General features: G+C 45.2%; 1 protein-coding gene across 1 annotated transcript in view; it reads right to left on the bottom strand.

Moving 5' to 3' along the window:
• Positions 1–321: 321 nt before the first annotated feature.
• COX16 (cytochrome c oxidase assembly factor COX16) overlaps positions 322–16,809 on the bottom strand; it is a 59,788-nt gene continuing 43,300 nt past the window's right edge. The window contains exon 4 of the mRNA XM_075105768.1: positions 322–698. Coding sequence (XP_074961869.1) covers positions 582–698 — 117 coding nt within the window. The 3' untranslated portion in view covers positions 322–581. The remainder of the gene's footprint in view (positions 699–16,809) is intronic.

Here is a 16,809-nt window from a genome sequence, read left to right as displayed (position 1 = left end):
CACAAAGGTATCGATAAACTAATCCCAAAAATCCCATACAGTCAAGTTCCTGGAAATGAAACACAAGAATATTATTTAGCCAAATACAGACTCACTGTTCTGAACAGCTCATACGCCTGCGGAGTCCCTTCTAAGCTTAAGAGCCTGAAGTCATGCAGGGCCTCCCTGAAGCAGCATTTAACTGGTCACACAAATCTAGATGACAGCACTGTTGTTCTCATTAGGACAACAACTTCTGGTACTGACAAGTGACTCCTGAAATAATATTCCTTGCTGAAGCATCTCAGTTTTGTACGATGGGGACTGAAAAACAACAGGATATTTTCAGCAGAATAATCAGCTTTTTTAATTGAGAAATCAAACATACAGCCTGCAGAACTCTGTGCAAATGAACGCAAACAAAGAGCTTCAGTGCCTTCTGGATTGATCTCACAGTTACTTTATATGTACACCGGCATGAATTGCTTAGTGCAATCCCCACCTCCCATGTCTGTTCCTGACACTGGATTAAAAAATAAGACAGTCCAGCCTGAGACTTTTCTTTTTTTTTTTTTCAGGGGCACCAAAGTTAGCTTGCTCCGTCACTCTGTCTTCAGACGGATAGCCTCCCGCCGTTGCTGCTGAACAGTCCTGGAATCCTCCCACAGACGGGGTCCTCTGATGTTCTCCCAGTTATCCAAGTCAGACTTTTCCAGCTTCTACAGATAAACAACAAAAATAACAGTGTCACCTTGACAGCTCCATGATTTAAAGTATGTATTATTCTAAATTGTTTTCTTGTTGCACAAGAAACTTAGTATCACTGCTGGGTTGATGAACTTTCACCTACCCTGCAAGAGAAGTTCAACAACAAGGAAAAAACATTTGGGAGTTATCCATACAGCTACTTAAATGACTAGGGTGAGTACTACTGCATCTGCTTATCAAAAGATAAATAACATGTAGGACAGGAAGTGCTCTAGCAACTGAACATGACTGAAGATATCTTGTATTCACGTCACAGTAACAGTGCAATCCCCTTCAATGCACGTGGTTAAACTTGAGAGAGATATGTGATGCTTTCTGCTGCCTAGTTTCTCATGGCACCCAATCATCACAGGTAGGTCTCTCACTAAGTCACACATGAGATATGCTAACTGGCCTAACTGTCAGATACTTAAAAACTATCTAGATTTTAATTACCTCCTTGCCTATTCCTATCATCCCCACTCAGAAGTACCAGTGACTGCAGTATTTATCTAGCCTTAGAAGTGCACAAAAATGAACAACAGGTGCCCTTCTGAGCTCACCTACCAAGTGCTGCAGTTGAAGAAGACAAACATACTGCATCTTCACAGCCCTACTGGCAGAGACATAGAAGTCCCTTCCCAGCAGTCACAGACCTCAAGTCTCACATGCCAGCCTGCAGTCTGGAACGGTACATCAGACACGACGGGGCTCTGCCATCAGGAGACTGAGAGGGGGTCTGCACCACTGCCAGAAACAGGGCTATCCTACATGCTACTGAAGATAGCAATACTGCATACCATTAATGATATGCACTGCAGTGGGATTTAAACCTCTGATTTGTGATCAGGGCCTCATTTCAGCAAATGCTGTAAAAATACACCAGAACATACTTAACCCTGTCCTGAGCCTGTGGTCTAATTTGCCAGCCATCGATCATCCAAATAAATGGCAAATACTGATGGACTTGAATAATAGTTGCAGAATAATTCAACAGCTAGAACAGAACAGACCTGCTGCTATTAGTTCATGTTATGTAAAAGTTTTCTGCCACTTCTACAACTGAGGAAATTGCAATGAGGTTAGTCAGATATCAAAAGAAATTAGGCAACATTCAACAGAAGATATATGAGAACACATGCACAAACACAGCAGTCTTTCACAAGGTAGGAGCAACTGGATTTTTTATACAGTGGAGTTGGCATAGGTCTTTCTGAAGAAGTGTCTTCACTACTTTATACATCTCATGATTAGCTGGTACTTCATTTCAACTGGAAGGCATCTGAGCTGACATGGAAGGAGGGGGAAGGACGGAAGGCACCCATCGTCCCACGCAGCAGCGACTATTCACTCTGATTGCAAATTCAGAATTTAACATCTGATTCTAATGGAAGCTTCAAGGAAATGACACTGAAAATAACCTTGCGCTTTAACAGAAGGGAAGCTTACTTTTATTAAACACAAAGGTACCACACAGCTCCCAAAGTCTGAAAAAGAATCAAAATTTAAAATATGTACAACAAAACTTGTAGTATCTAAAGATAGAATACATAAAGAAGTCTATCAAAAGATATGTGCATATTGGAGATCTCTATTAAAAGTTCTATTAATCTGATCCTGAAATTTCACAAAGGCTTTTCAGACAGGAGGTTTGTCCAAAACAGGAAATAGTCCAAAACTATACAATCTAAACAAACTAGTACCAGAAAGTATTTTCACAGTTTCCAATGGAAAGCATAAAGGTACCTGGAAAACACACTGGGATATACTGACAGAACAAAACAACCAAGGGTTATGTTCACTAAATGGCATTGACTCAATCTACAGAACAGATGAGATCTATTGACAGAGTTATTTTTTGTCAGTCAAAATATAAATAATTAAATATTCTAATTAATATGTAGAGAGACTGTATTTTTATTTTTTATTGCCATTATATTTATAGAGATCACTAACGTTTTGTGTCATGTATAAAGACTGTGTTTGATACCTTGTGGCAATTCAAGAAGCACCTTCCTTACTGGCACATGACTGTATCTGCAGAAATCAGTAGTATCTGTTCAGTCATCAGAAGACAATATGATTAGATGTGCTGGTTTTGGCTGAGAAGGGGTTAATTCTCCTCACTGTGGGGGTCGGCTACCTTTCCAGCTTCCCGCGCTCTGCCGCGTGGCGTGGCAGGGGGGGCTGGGAGGGGCAGGGCCATGGTGGGGGCGGCTGACCCCGACTGGCCAATGGCAGGTTCATTCCATACCATGTGACACCATGACCAGTATATTGAGGGGGGGCAGTGGCAGCGCGGAGGCGGCGCGGCGTCGGGTCGGCGGGCGGCGAGCGGCTGCGGCGCGTGCGGTTTGTTCCGGCGGTTCGTTCCCCCTCTCCCCTCCTTCCCCCTCCCCCGGGGCTTTGCGCCTCTCGTTGTTCTCCTTTACATTGCATTTTCTACTGTTGTTTCTTTTAATTTTCATTATTAAACTGTTCTTATCCCAACCCACGAGCGTTACCCTTCTGATTCTCTCCCCCATCTACCGGTGGGGGAGTGAGCGAGCGACTGTGTGGGGCTGAGCTGCCGCTAAACCACGACAGTCTTTTTGGCGCCCAACGTGGGGCACGAGGGTTGGAGATAACAACAGCTGCTGGTCCCAGCACCATGTTGTCCTTTTTGCAGTTGGTGTTAAAAATCGGTGTTGGTTGTTTGAGTCTGCTGTGTTCTGCTGTGATTAGTAATGTTTTGCCTACGAGATTTGTTATACAAACACTCGTTTTCAGCTTTATCTGGTATTTGGGGTTTTTGCTGAAACCGTTACTGTACTTCGGATACCACCTTGTTGAGGCAATTAGCAATTATACCTCCTCCTCTGAGAGATTTTATATGGAGGAAATACAGAATAATACCTTTGCAACTTTGTTCTATGATGTCTGTGCCTTTGTTACAACAACGTTTTTGTATCTTGAACATCCTTGGGTGGTTAAGGTGCAGTCATTGTTAGTTTTTGGGCATGTTGTTTTGGTTTTGACTAAGCAACTTAAGAATATCACCCAGAAATCTGCCCCGAGGCTTGATAGTTATGAGTGGCAGGGCATGTGGGATAGCATGGGCAAATACCTAGGGCAGTGGGCACCCCCAGTGTTTTGGAGTTTCACCCCCGAGCAAGTGCAGAATCCTAAAAAACTAGTAGAATATTTGGAGAAAGTATGTTGTTACGCTGGGAACTCCAGAGAGACACAGATAACAGCAACGTGCTGGGGTCTGGCCCATGCATACCGAGCCCTGCTCAACAGTATTCAGTGCCCCCAGGGGGAAGAGAATGTCTCTGGATTGAAATGCAAAGTGACTGGCACTGTAGACAATCCAGCCCTGACAACAGGCACTGCAGCCACTCAAACCCCCACAACAAGTACCGGAGCTAGCTCAGAAAATAAACCCGTACCAGTATCAGTTGCCCCCATACATAAGACGAAATACTGGAAGCGGACATCAACTCGTTTAGAACGGGATGATGAAGAACCAGGGCCATCGCGGGGAGAGGAGGGAGAAGTAATAAATGAAATAGAGACCACCCGATCCCTGTCCTTAAGCGAGTTGCGAGATATGCGAAAAGATTATAGCCGTCGTTCAGGTGAGCACATTGCCACCTGGCTGCTCCGATGCTGGGATAATGGGGCCAGTAGCCTGGAACTAGAGGGAAAAGAAGCCAAACAATTGGGATCCCTTTCTGGGGAAGGGGGCGTTGACAAAGCAATTGGAAAAAAACCACAAGCCCTCAGCCTCTGGAGGCGACTCCTGTCTGGAGTGAAGGAAAGGTATCCCTTTAAAGAAGATGTTACATATCGCCCAGGAAAATGGACAACTATGGAGAAAGGCATCCAGTATCTCAGGGAATTAGCTGTGTTTGAGGTGATTTATGGTGACCTGGATGATCAACGGTCATCCAAAGATCCAGATGAAGCCGAGTGCACACGACCCATGTGGCGGAAGTTTGTACGGAGCGCACCATCTTCGCATGCAAACTCATTGGCAGTGATGTCCTGGAAAGATGACGAGACACCAACGGTGGCAGAGGTGATAGATAGACTCCGGGATTACGACACAAATATCTCTTCCTCGCTTGTCTCTGCTGTGGAGAAACTATCCCAAGAGGTCCAGCAACTCAAAGAAGATCTGTCCTACTCCCCACCTCGACAGAGCAGTGTCTCAGCTGTTAGGAATAAGCGTCCTTTGGCTCAAAGAAGGGGATACACACCACGGGCCACCCTATGGTTCTACCTGCGTGACCACGGAGAGGACATGATGAGGTGGGATGGCAAGCCTACTTCGACCCTACAGGCACGAGTACATGAACTGCAAGGAAGAACAGTCACTCAGGGAGGCTCTTCCAGGAAAGCTGCTGCTCCAGTTTCCAGCGAGCAAGTCCCCAGACAGAGGAGTAGAAGCGCAGATTTTATTTCTAAGTGTAATAGAGGGACTCCTGATTCACATTTACAGGAAGTGAGTTGTGACTGCCATGATCAGGACTAGAGGGGCCCTGCCTCCAGCCGGGTGGAGGAAAGGGATAACCGGGCTTACTGGACTGTGTGGATCCGATGGCCTGGCACGTCCGACCCACAGGAGTATAAAGCTTTAGTGGACACCGGCGCACAGTGCACCTTAATGCCATCAAACTATATAGGGGCAGAACCCATCAGCATTGCTGGAGTGACAGGGGGATCTCAAGAGCTAACTGTATTGGAGGCCGAAGTGAGCCTAACTGGCAATGAGTGGCAGAAGCACCCCATTGTGACTGGCCCAGAGGCTCCGTGCATCCTTGGTATAGACTACCTCAGGAGAGGGTATTTCAAGGACCCAAAAGGTTACAAGTGGGCTTTTGGTGTAGCTGCCTTGGAGACGGAGGAAACTGAACAGCTGTCTACCTTGCCCGGTCTCTCAAAGGACCCTTCTGTGGTGGGGTTGCTGAAGGTCAAAGAACAACAGGTGCCAATCGCCACCACAACAGTGCACCGGCGGCAATATCGCACCAACAGAGACTCTCTGATCCCCATCCATAAACTCATTCACCAACTGAGGAGCCAAGGAGTCATCAGTAAGACCCACTCACCCTTTAACAGTCCCATATGGCCAGTCCGGAAGTCTAATGGAGAGTGGAGACTAACAGTAGACTATCGTGGCCTGAATGAAGTCACTCCACCGTTGAGTGCTGCTGTGCCAGACATGCTAGAACTTCAATACGAACTAGAGTCAAAGGCGGCCAAGTGGTATGCCACAATTGATATTGCTAATGCATTCTTCTCAATCCCTCTGGCAGCAGAGTGCAGGCCACAGTTTGCTTTCACATGGAGGGGCGTCCAGTACACCTGGAATCGACTGCCCCAGGGGTGGAAACACAGTCCTACCATTTGCCATGGACTGATTCAGACTGTACTGGAACAGGGAGAAGCTCCAGAACACCTTCAATACATTGATGACATCATTGTGTGGGGCAGCACAGCAGAAGAAGTTTTTGAGAAAGGTGAGAAAATAGTCCAAATCCTTCTGAAAGCTGGTTTTGCCATAAAACAAAGTAAGGTGAAGGGACCTGCACGAGAAATCCAGTTCTTAGGAATTAAATGGCAAGACGGTCGTCGTCAGATTCCAATGGATGTGATCAACAAAATAGCAGCCATGTCTCCACCAACTAGCAAAAAGGAAACACAAGCTTTCTTGGGCGTTGTGGGTTTTTGGAGAATGCATATTCCAAATTACAGTCTGATCGTGAGCCCTCTCTATCAAGTGACCCGGAAAAAGAATGATTTCAAATGGGGCCCTGAGCAACGACAAGCCTTTGAACAGATTAAACGAGAAATAGTCCATGCAGTAGCTCTTGGGCCAGTCCGGGCAGGACAAGATGTAAAAAATGTGCTCTACACTGCAGCCGGGGAGAATGGCCCTACCTGGAGTCTCTGGCAGAAAGCACCTGGGGAGACCCGGGGTCGACCCCTAGGGTTTTGGAGTCGGGGATACAGAGGGTCTGAAGCCCGCTATACTCCAACTGAAAAAGAGATATTGGCAGCATATGAAGGGGTTCGAGCTGCTTCAGAAGTGGTTGGTACTGAAGCACAGTTGCTCCTGGCACCCCGACTGCCAGTGCTGGGCTGGATGTTCAAAGGAAACATCCCCTCTACACACCATGCAACTGATGCTACGTGGAGTAAATGGGTTGCACTGATCACCCAGCGGGCTCGAGTAGGAAACCCCAGTCGCCCAGGAATCTTGGAAGTGATTATGGACTGGCCAGAAGGCAAAGATTTTGGATTATCACCAGAGGAGGAGGTGACACGTGCTGAAGAAGCCCCACTGTATAACAAACTGCCAGAAGATGAGAAGCAATATGCCCTGTTCACTGATGGGTCCTGTCGCCTTGTGGGAAAGCACCGGAGATGGAAGGCTGCTGTATGGAGTCCTACACGACAAGTAGCAGAAACTGCTGAAGGAGAAGGTGAATCGAGCCAGTTTGCAGAGGTAAAGGCCATCCAGCTGGCCTTAGACATCGCTGAACGGGAAAAGTGGCCAGTGCTCTATCTCTATACTGACTCCTGGATGGTGGCAAATGCCTTGTGGGGCTGGCTGCAGCAATGGAAGCAAAGCAACTGGCAGCGCAGAGGCAAACCCATCTGGGCTGCCACATTGTGGCAAGATATTGCTGCCCGGGTAGAGAAACTGGTTGTAAAGGTACGGCATGTGGATGCTCACGTCCCCAAGAGTCGGGCCACTGAAGAACATCGAAACAACCAGCAGGTAGATCGGGCTGCCAAGATTGAAGTGGCTGAGGTGGATCTGGACTGGCAGCATAAGGGTGAACTATTTCTAGCTCGGTGGGCCCATGACACCTCAGGCCATCAAGGGAGAGATGCAACATACAGGTGGGCTCGTGATCGAGGGGTGGACTTGACCATGGATATTATTGCACAGGTTATCCACGAATGTGACACATGCGCTGCAATCAAGCAAGCGAAGCGGGTAAAGCCTCTGTGGTATGGGGGACGATGGCTGAAATATAAATATGGGGAGGCCTGGCAAATTGACTATATCACACTCCCACAGACCCGCCAAGGCAAGCGCCATGTGCTTACAATGGTAGAAACAACGACTGGCTGGCTGGAAACATATCCTGTCCCCCACGCCACTGCCCGGAACACTATCCTGGGTCTTGAGAAACAAGTCCTGTGGCGACATGGCACCCCAGAGAGGATTGAGTCAGACAATGGGACTCATTTCCGAAATAGCCTCATAGACACCTGGGCCAAAGAGCACGGCATTGAGTGGGTGTATCACATCCCCTATCACGCACCAGCCTCTGGGAAAATTGAAAGGTACAATGGACTGTTAAAAACCACACTGAGAGCAATGGGGGGTGGGACATTCAAGCACTGGGATACACATTTAGCAAAAGCCACGTGGTTAGTCAACACGAGGGGATCTGCCAACCGAGCTGGCCCTGCCCAGTCAGAAATCCTACATACTGTGGAAGGGGATAGAGTCCCTGTAGTGCACACAAAAAGTATGCTGGGCAAAACAGTCTGGGTTCTTCCTGCCTCTGGCAAAGGCAAACCCATTCGTGGGATTGTTTTTGCTCGAGGACCTGGGTGCACTTGGTGGGTGATGCGGGAGGATGGAGAAATCCGATGTGTGCCTCAAGGGGATTTGATTTTGGGTGAAAACAGTCAATGAACTGAATGGCACAATGTGAACTGCTATATAATATTGTGTGTCACCTCTGTGTTGTATCAATGATATCAGAGTACGAGCCTCCCAACCCATGGAAGATCAACTATGAAACAAGCCGTGCAGCAGTGATGGAACGATGACTGACTCGGTATGCAGCAACCCAACGCCACACACCATCTCTCCCACCCGGAAAGACTGATACAACAGATGGAGCCCAGAGTCATGGACTGGGTGAACTCAATGGACATTTTAATGGACATTTTACAGGGAAGATCCATGAACTAAGGGAATGATGTCTGTGTATTATGTTAAAGGATGGGAAGGGGAGGGGTGGTGGTTGGTACGGTTGTATTGCATCATATGGGACCTGGGCATGGTGTAAGTGGTATGGAATAAGGGGTGGAGAATGTGCTGGTTTTGGCTGAGAAGGGGTTAATTCTCCTCACTGTGGGGGTCGGCTACCTTTCCAGCTTCCCGCGCTCTGCCGCGTGGCGTGGCAGGGGGGGCTGGGAGGGGCAGGGCCATGGTGGGGGCGGCTGACCCCGACTGGCCAATGGCAGGTTCATTCCATACCATGTGACACCATGACCAGTATATTGAGGGGGGGCAGTGGCAGCGCGGAGGCGGCGCGGCGTCGGGTCGGCGGGCGGCGAGCGGCTGCGGCGCGTGCGGTTTGTTCCGGCGGTTCGTTCCCCCTCTCCCCTCCTTCCCCCTCCCCCGGGGCTTTGCGCCTCTCGTTGTTCTCCTTTACATTGCATTTTCTACTGTTGTTTCTTTTAATTTTCATTATTAAACTGTTCTTATCCCAACCCACGAGCGTTACCCTTCTGATTCTCTCCCCCATCTACCGGTGGGGGAGTGAGCGAGCGACTGTGTGGGGCTGAGCTGCCGCTAAACCACGACATTAGACAATCCAATTTTCTAAACTATCAAGTTTTGAAAGAATAGAGGATTCCCATTGCATGTGAATAAGCATAAGAAGGAGTATCACCGGTGAAAGGGGACCTAAAAAATCTGTTCTGCAATGCCTTCCTACTGCATAGCTATTTTCACATATATCTACCTGTGCTGGTTCTGACTGGGATAAAGATAGTTTTCTTCATAGCAGCTAGTATGGTGCTATGTTTTGGATTTATGCTGAAAACAGTGTTGATGGTAAATACTGCTGAGCAGTGCTTACACAGAGTCAAGGCCATTTCTGCCTCTCACCCCACCCCACCGGCAGGAAGGCTGGGGTTGCACAAGGAGTTGGGAGAGGACACGGCTGGGACAGCTGGCCCCAACTGACCCAAGGGATGTCCCACACCATATGATGTCACGGTCAGCAACAGAAGCTGGCGGGGGGAGAAGGAGGAACAGGGAACATTCAGAGTGATGGCGTTTGCCTTCCCAAGTCACCGTTAGGCGTGATGGAGCCCTGCTTATGGCTGAGCACCTGCTTGCCCATGCAAAGCACTGAATGAATTCCTTGTTTTGCTTTGCTTGCACGTGTGGCTTTTGCTTTACCTATTAAAACTGTTTTTATCACAACCCATGAGTTTTCTCACTTTTACTTTTCTGATTCTCTCCCTCATCCCACCACAGGGGAGTAGGTGAGCAGCTGTGTGGGGCTTAGTAGCCAGCCAGGGTTAAACCACAACACTACTTCACATACAACTAAATAAAACCTAACCTTTTTGCCTTGTCCCTGACATGAAAATCCTTACAACAGTATCACCCCAGAATAAACAGCTACAGTAGATGTAGGCCAAAGAGACATACAGAGCTACATTTTAAATTAATCTTAGTGCTGAGAATAAGACCAAACTGACAGTCCTTCTATTGATTAGGTACAGCACAAGCTGCAAAGTTACACAGCTCCTTCAGATTGCCTGAGCTAGACAGTGAGAATTCAGGCAAGCAGCTAGTTCTGCTCCCAGATGAAGTCAACCTCTTTCATTCAAACTGGTTTGGCCTTTTTAAATTTCTTATTTTATTTCTTTTTTTCTTTTTAGCCATCTGGACTCTGCCCACCTAACTTCATGGACACATCACATAAGATGGTAAACTACTTCCAGCTTTTACTTAACTGATATCCGCATGAACTGGCAGTCTAAAAAGCAAAAAGTTTTTTTCTCCTGATTAAAATTTACTAACTAGTCAATCATAGGAGACTACAATGAAATGTAATCAGATCAGACCAGCATCGCTATTCCTGCTTGTCTCAAATAGCCCAAAGGATATTGAAAATTAGCTGTTTAAAGGAAGATCAGTGTAGTCCATTAAATCTACTGATTCTCTTCCTAAATCAGCTAAACTGCCTCTTAAAAAGTACAGAACTGACAGAAGCTGTAAATTCAATAAAAAATAGCAGCTACGCAGACAAGCACAGTGAACAAAAAAAAAAAAATTAAACTGCCACACACTTGACTTTTAAGATTTTTGTTAAACAGCTTGCCTGGCGCAAAGGTGCCAATAAGGATGTAGAGAGACCTTCACTTCTTAATTGCTGGGTCAAATGCCTAGCTTGACATTAAGTAAAAGCAATAATTCTCTGTCAGCCTTAAAAAAAAAATTTTTTTAAAAAACAGTTTGAATTCTACTCTTGCAGGATAGTCTTCATGCCACAATAAACAAACTGAAATCTGCAGAAATTAATTTAGAGCTATTGGTGCTCAGGCTGAGGTAATTCAGGGCAGTCACTTGCAAAAAATATTTGGCTTTAGTCTCTGTTTCCCACATGTGAAAGGAGGGATAAGAAAATCCTGTTTATTCTACAGCTTGATGCAACAGATTGTGATGAGTGCCACTGAAAGAAACTACTCTAATTCAGACAGACAATTACTTCCCATCATTACAGGAAGCAAACCCATTTGCAGATAAAAGATGAGCCAGGGAAGAACATCCTCATGGCTGAAAGATGCAAAGAAATGCATTAAACCAGTCCAGTTTTGCAAGGGTCTCAAAAGAGCTTGAACACCATAAATAATATATTGAGGAACTCTATGAAGACATACAGATGCTGAGGCACAGAATTAAGGCTAACACTGAATCTGCTGTCTTGTACATCACACTGATATGGCCTTACTGGTTCTTTTACAACTCTTTCCCAGAGTCACCTTTTTAACATCTCATTTTCTTAATATAAACTTGGTGTTACTTACTTTGTTTAGGATGTGACATAATTTAGTATCTGTGACCAGTGATCTAATAATCTGTGACTTAATCCTCCAATTTGTGAATGTTTAGTTTTTATATTATTAGTATACAAGCAAGTCAGCAAACAGCATGCTATGGCCAGAATAAGTGGGGTTTGTTCATTAAGGGAAGAAATGGTTGGAGAGGGGGTTGCATGTAAGCATCCGAAGAGCTGCCTCTCCCTTTGGCTTTGCTAAGAGTGGCAAAAAACACAACGATGAAACGAACAGAGGTTTTGTTGCTAACTTCAGCGGGATCCGACACCATTCATCTATGGCAATTAATTAATCTGTGGACAACTGGTTTCAGAGACTCTTTCCCCACAGGTTATTTTTCCTTTAATTATGTCAATTCAGCAACATGTGGGGCTGTGCCCCAATCAGAAAAATGAAATAGATTAGGAAAACAAATACATACCATTTATGAAAGAATCCTATTTAAGAATAAGACTATGCAAACACTTGAAGTGGCACAGCTGAAGGAATCATTGGGCAGAAAGAGAACAGAAACATGTTTAGGTGGCTATGTTGTCAAAAATGTGTATCAAGGAACTGCACCACCAATTTGTCTGTGCATCATTCTCCTACTGTGAAGAATGAGAACAGGACTTGCCTCCATCTCAGAAGTGTCACAGAATTTAATTAATGTTTGCAGAGAGCTCTCAAAGTTTTCTCTGAAGGTGCTATAGTGATACAAATTACTCGGTAAACCAAACAGTTATAGCACTTGGCTAACACTACACGATTACACAGCCTGAAATTTTTCAAACAACAGAAAAAAGCATTAGGCAGATAGACTTCCATATAGGAATTAGGGTTTGCCATGATTTCCTCCTAACTGACAAGCAGTTTCCCTTCTTAAAATGAAGAATGTCCTAAAATCACATAATCACAGGTTGGAAGGGACCTCAGGGATCATCTAGTCCAACCTTTCTAGGAAGAGCACAGTCTAGACAAGACAGCCCAGCACCCTGTCCAGACAAATCTTGAAGGTGCCCAACGTGGCCGAGTCAACCACTTCCCTGGGGAGATTATTCCAATGGTGACTGTCCTCACTGTGAAAAATTTTCCTCTTGTGTCCAATCGGAATCTCCCCAAGAGCAACTTGTGTCCATTCCCCCTTGTCCTCTCCATGGGACTCTGTGTAAAAAGGGAGTCTCCATCTTCTTTGTAGCTACCCCTTAAGTGCTGGTACACGGTGATGAGATCCCCTCTGAGCCTCCTTTTCTTAAGGCTGAACAAACCCTGCTCTCCCAGCCTCTCCTCTCATGGCAGCTTCCCAGTCCTCTGATCATCTTGGTGGCCCTTCTCTGGACCCCTTCCAGCCTGTCCACACCCTTTTCGTATAGCGGGGACCAGAACTGTACACAGCACTCCAGGTGTGGCCTGACAAGCGCTGAGTAGAGCGGGATAATGACTTCTTTATCTCTGCTGGTGATGCCCTTTTTGATGCAACCCAGCATCCTGTTGGTCATCTTGGCCGCAGCAGCACACTGTTGGCTCATGTTGAGCTTCCTGTCCACCAGGACCCCCAGGTCCCTTTCCACAGAGCTGCACTCCAGCCAGGTGGATCCCAGTCTGTGCTGCACTCCTGGATTATGTTTTCCCAGGTGCATGACCTTACACTTCTCCTTGTTGAACTTCATAAGGTTCTTGCTGGCCCACTCTTCCAGCCCATCCAGATCTCCCTGCAGAGCAGCTCTCCCTTCTGGAGTGTCTACTTCCCCACTCAGTTTGGTGTCAGCCACAAACTTCATCAGGCTACACTTGATGCCGTTATCCAGATCACTTATGAAGACGTTGAATAACATTGGGCCCAATATTGATCCCTGGGGGACTCCACTAGTGACAGGTTGCCACTTGGAAAAGGAGCTATTTACCACCACCCTTTGGGTGCTGCCTGCCAGCCAGTTCCCCACCCACCACATTAAAACTCAAGGGATAATCCAATGCCATTTATGCATTACACCTGCAGACCACTCAAGATGGAATTCTCCATCCAAAGGATTCACAAGCTCTATGGGTAAATTCAAAAGAACTCGTGCATGGGTTATTTACTTTTAGCTTATCCTCTTCTTGAGCAAAAAATGAAACATCCAACACAAAGAATAACATGAGTGCAATGGTATCCCTTCAAGATGAAACATCCAAAATTCAGCAAGTTCCATTTTAATTAAGCAATGAAGTTCATTTAGGATAGTTTTCATTTCCTCTGTATATGGAAGTTAATGTGCCCCAGAAAGAGAAGTGCTGCTTATTAAGGTTTATCTCTGAATTTACAGCTTGTGAGACCTAGCCAAGTTAGTAGGACCAAGGAATTTCCCAACTTTGAGTGCCTGATCTTACCAACTTTTACCACAATAAACTTTGCAAAGGTATGTCCTAGTTACTGCAGAACCCTCTAGAAGAAAAGCAGCCAGGGACAGACCTTCAGGATGTTTGCAGACTCTTTTTCAACTATATAAAGGTGAGCCTGGCTGATGGGGATATGTGATCTTTTACAGTGCAGCAGTGCAGTAAGAGCAAAAATTGACGGTTCTGTGGCTGGTAGGAAGAGCATATGGATTTCCACAGCATGTCCCTGTCTGGAGCACACAAAAGCCTCCTGACACCACAGAGAAGGTTTGTTTCAAACATCTTGCTAGGGCTTGGAAGTGTGGACAATTTGCCTCTATCCTCGCCTCAGTTCAAGTAACCTTCACACAGAGTTAGCGCAGTTTAGAACTTTTGTTTCTTTTCTACACCTTCCTGCTGATTTTCCATTCATCTCTCTTCCATAACTTGCTTGTCAATTTATATGCTGAAACAAAATGCTTTTCTCTGTGTAGAAACTATGGTTCTACATAGTTTCTACTACGGTACAGAGCAACCTCAATCCTTTCAGCCAGTTTTTTCAGTGACGCCAATGGCTACTGTTTAATTTGTGCTGTTGGGCAAATTTCTCATAGGAAAAAAAAATCCTCCTGTTTCCTTCTCTGTGGCTAACATTCTCTCCCTATTTGATGGGGGTAGTAATACGAGTGTTAGTCCCCCGCTATATTGTCAGTGATAGTAAAGACACATCTCAGCAATACTGCTTAAAGTACAGCACACAAATAACTTATGAATAAATTTACCTCTCCGTCTATCAGAACTAACAATGCTTCAAAACCAAATCAGAAAGACTTCTATCTCAGAAGGATCAAGGCATCTACCTAAATTTTTACAAGAATGAAGAGGAAGTTTTAGAAGGTAAGGTCTGGGGTCTTTCTATCATTGGAGGGTATTTTGATTTTGAACTGCATCGTGCTTAGAGATTCTTTATTTTCACGTTAGAGCTGTAAGATGGCACTGGCTCTCCAATGACTTGCTGGGAAGGTCCCATAAACAAGATGGGAGTATTACATATTGAAATCCCAACACCATTTCCCTCAGCCTCTGAACTTCTCAGGGATGCCTCTCAGCTACACTTGGGCAAAACTGAAATCTCACCAGGGGTATGAAGAAGTCAGGGGTTGAAATAGGGAACTTTTCAATTCAATTTTTAAAAGTTTATTTAGTTAAAAAGTATGCAAACTCCATGGTCAGTTTCCACCATCATATTGCATCTCATTTTTCTGTTTCATCATTAAGCCTCTTAGGACAGACAGCAACCCAGACTCTGACCGTGCCTTGCTACTGTAGATTATATTTGTACAGTATAGTTTGAGCATTAAATAAAGATGGGTAACAATAATTTGAGAAGCAAAGAACATGCCAGAATTGTATAACAATCTTTTAAAGTATTTCAAATTTAGCCTAAGTGTCCACATGGCCATCATCTGGAAGTACGCTGGCAGTCACAGAATATTCCAGACAGTGTTTATGAAATTGGGCAATAAAATAGAAAAAAGCTATGGAAAGCAAACAGGAGGATATTCTTGCAAAAAAGCTGTTTCGCCTGGGTGCTGAGACAAAAGCTTCCTTCAAAAGTATCTGTTTTGCTGTATCGTCTTCGGAGGCAGTCAATGACAGGAATGTATATAGCCTTGGCTGTGTAGCTGAATTCCGATACACTATATTAAAGTTACCTCAGAGATATTTCGTACCAAAGATCTAGCAATTCCCCACTGGGGGCCTGTCAGTGCGACAGAAGTGCTTAACATTTCCACCTGGTCATCTGCATACGAAAACATTCCCAATGCTGCCTGGTAGAAGCTACCAGCAACCCTTAGGACAATAAATGAAAGAATTCAGCCATGCTGTGTGGATGCCACTTTCCCTACTCTTTCTTTCCTTTTTTTTGTGACTGAGACAACACACAATGTTGGCCGTAACATGGTAAGAGTTGGTCATTTCCTCTGGGATTAAAAAGAAAAGCTCACAGGGAACACAAGCAGAGACAAAGGATACCATTTTGGAGAGAGGCAAAAGGGTGAGGAAAACAGATTATTTATAACCGGCATTTGTATCTCCTGCCCATGTTTACTGTCTGATTGCACTGTTAACTGCCTCACTTCGTTTTCACCTACGGGAAATCAGTGTCTTCTTATGGGATAAGAACAGTGCAAATGCAACACACATGAAAGAAACAGCTCACAGTTAAGAAAAATCCTGTGCAAAGAGATGTTATAAACATGACCAGGAAAGAATTTACAGGACTACTTCATAGAGATGAATTCCAGAAATAAGACCAGTAAAAAGTGATACCCTGTGAACTTTCCTCTGGAGGGTAAATATCTCTCTCTTCCTGCAAAAGGGCTTTTCCACCAGAACTCTTCCTGTGCCATACCCACCACCAAATTCCACCTTCTTGTGTTTCTTTGATCACGTTTTTAACTATGGCACACAAGATTTTGAGATGTCAGTAGAAAAGGAGCAAACTACAGCTTGGCTATGGACTGTACATCCACTCAGAATAAAATGCCTAGCACAAACTATTTTAACTAAAAGCCTTTCCCTGTCTTACCCATGGCAGTGTCCATTAATGATAAACTAACACCACTTTGTCCTTCTCTACAAAACATTAAGTTATGAAGACTCACAGTGAAATAAGAACTCTCAAGACCATTTTATATGTGAATAAACTGAAATGCAAGAAACTCCACTCGTCCCAGACACAATCTGGAAGACAGTCAGAATCTAATAGCTAGGCTAGAGAATGCAGTGACAAAGAAGAGAGCATGGAAGGGACGGAGTGGTTAAAAGCGGAAAGAGAATATCTGAACGTCACAACAGTCACTAAGG

The sequence above is a fragment of the Phalacrocorax aristotelis genome, chromosome 10 (genome assembly GCF_949628215.1).
Source record: "Phalacrocorax aristotelis chromosome 10, bGulAri2.1, whole genome shotgun sequence".
Lineage (NCBI taxonomy): Eukaryota > Metazoa > Chordata > Aves > Suliformes > Phalacrocoracidae > Phalacrocorax > Phalacrocorax aristotelis.
The sequence above is the reverse complement of the archived record's forward strand: the minus strand, read 5'-3'. Positions and strand labels throughout refer to the sequence as shown.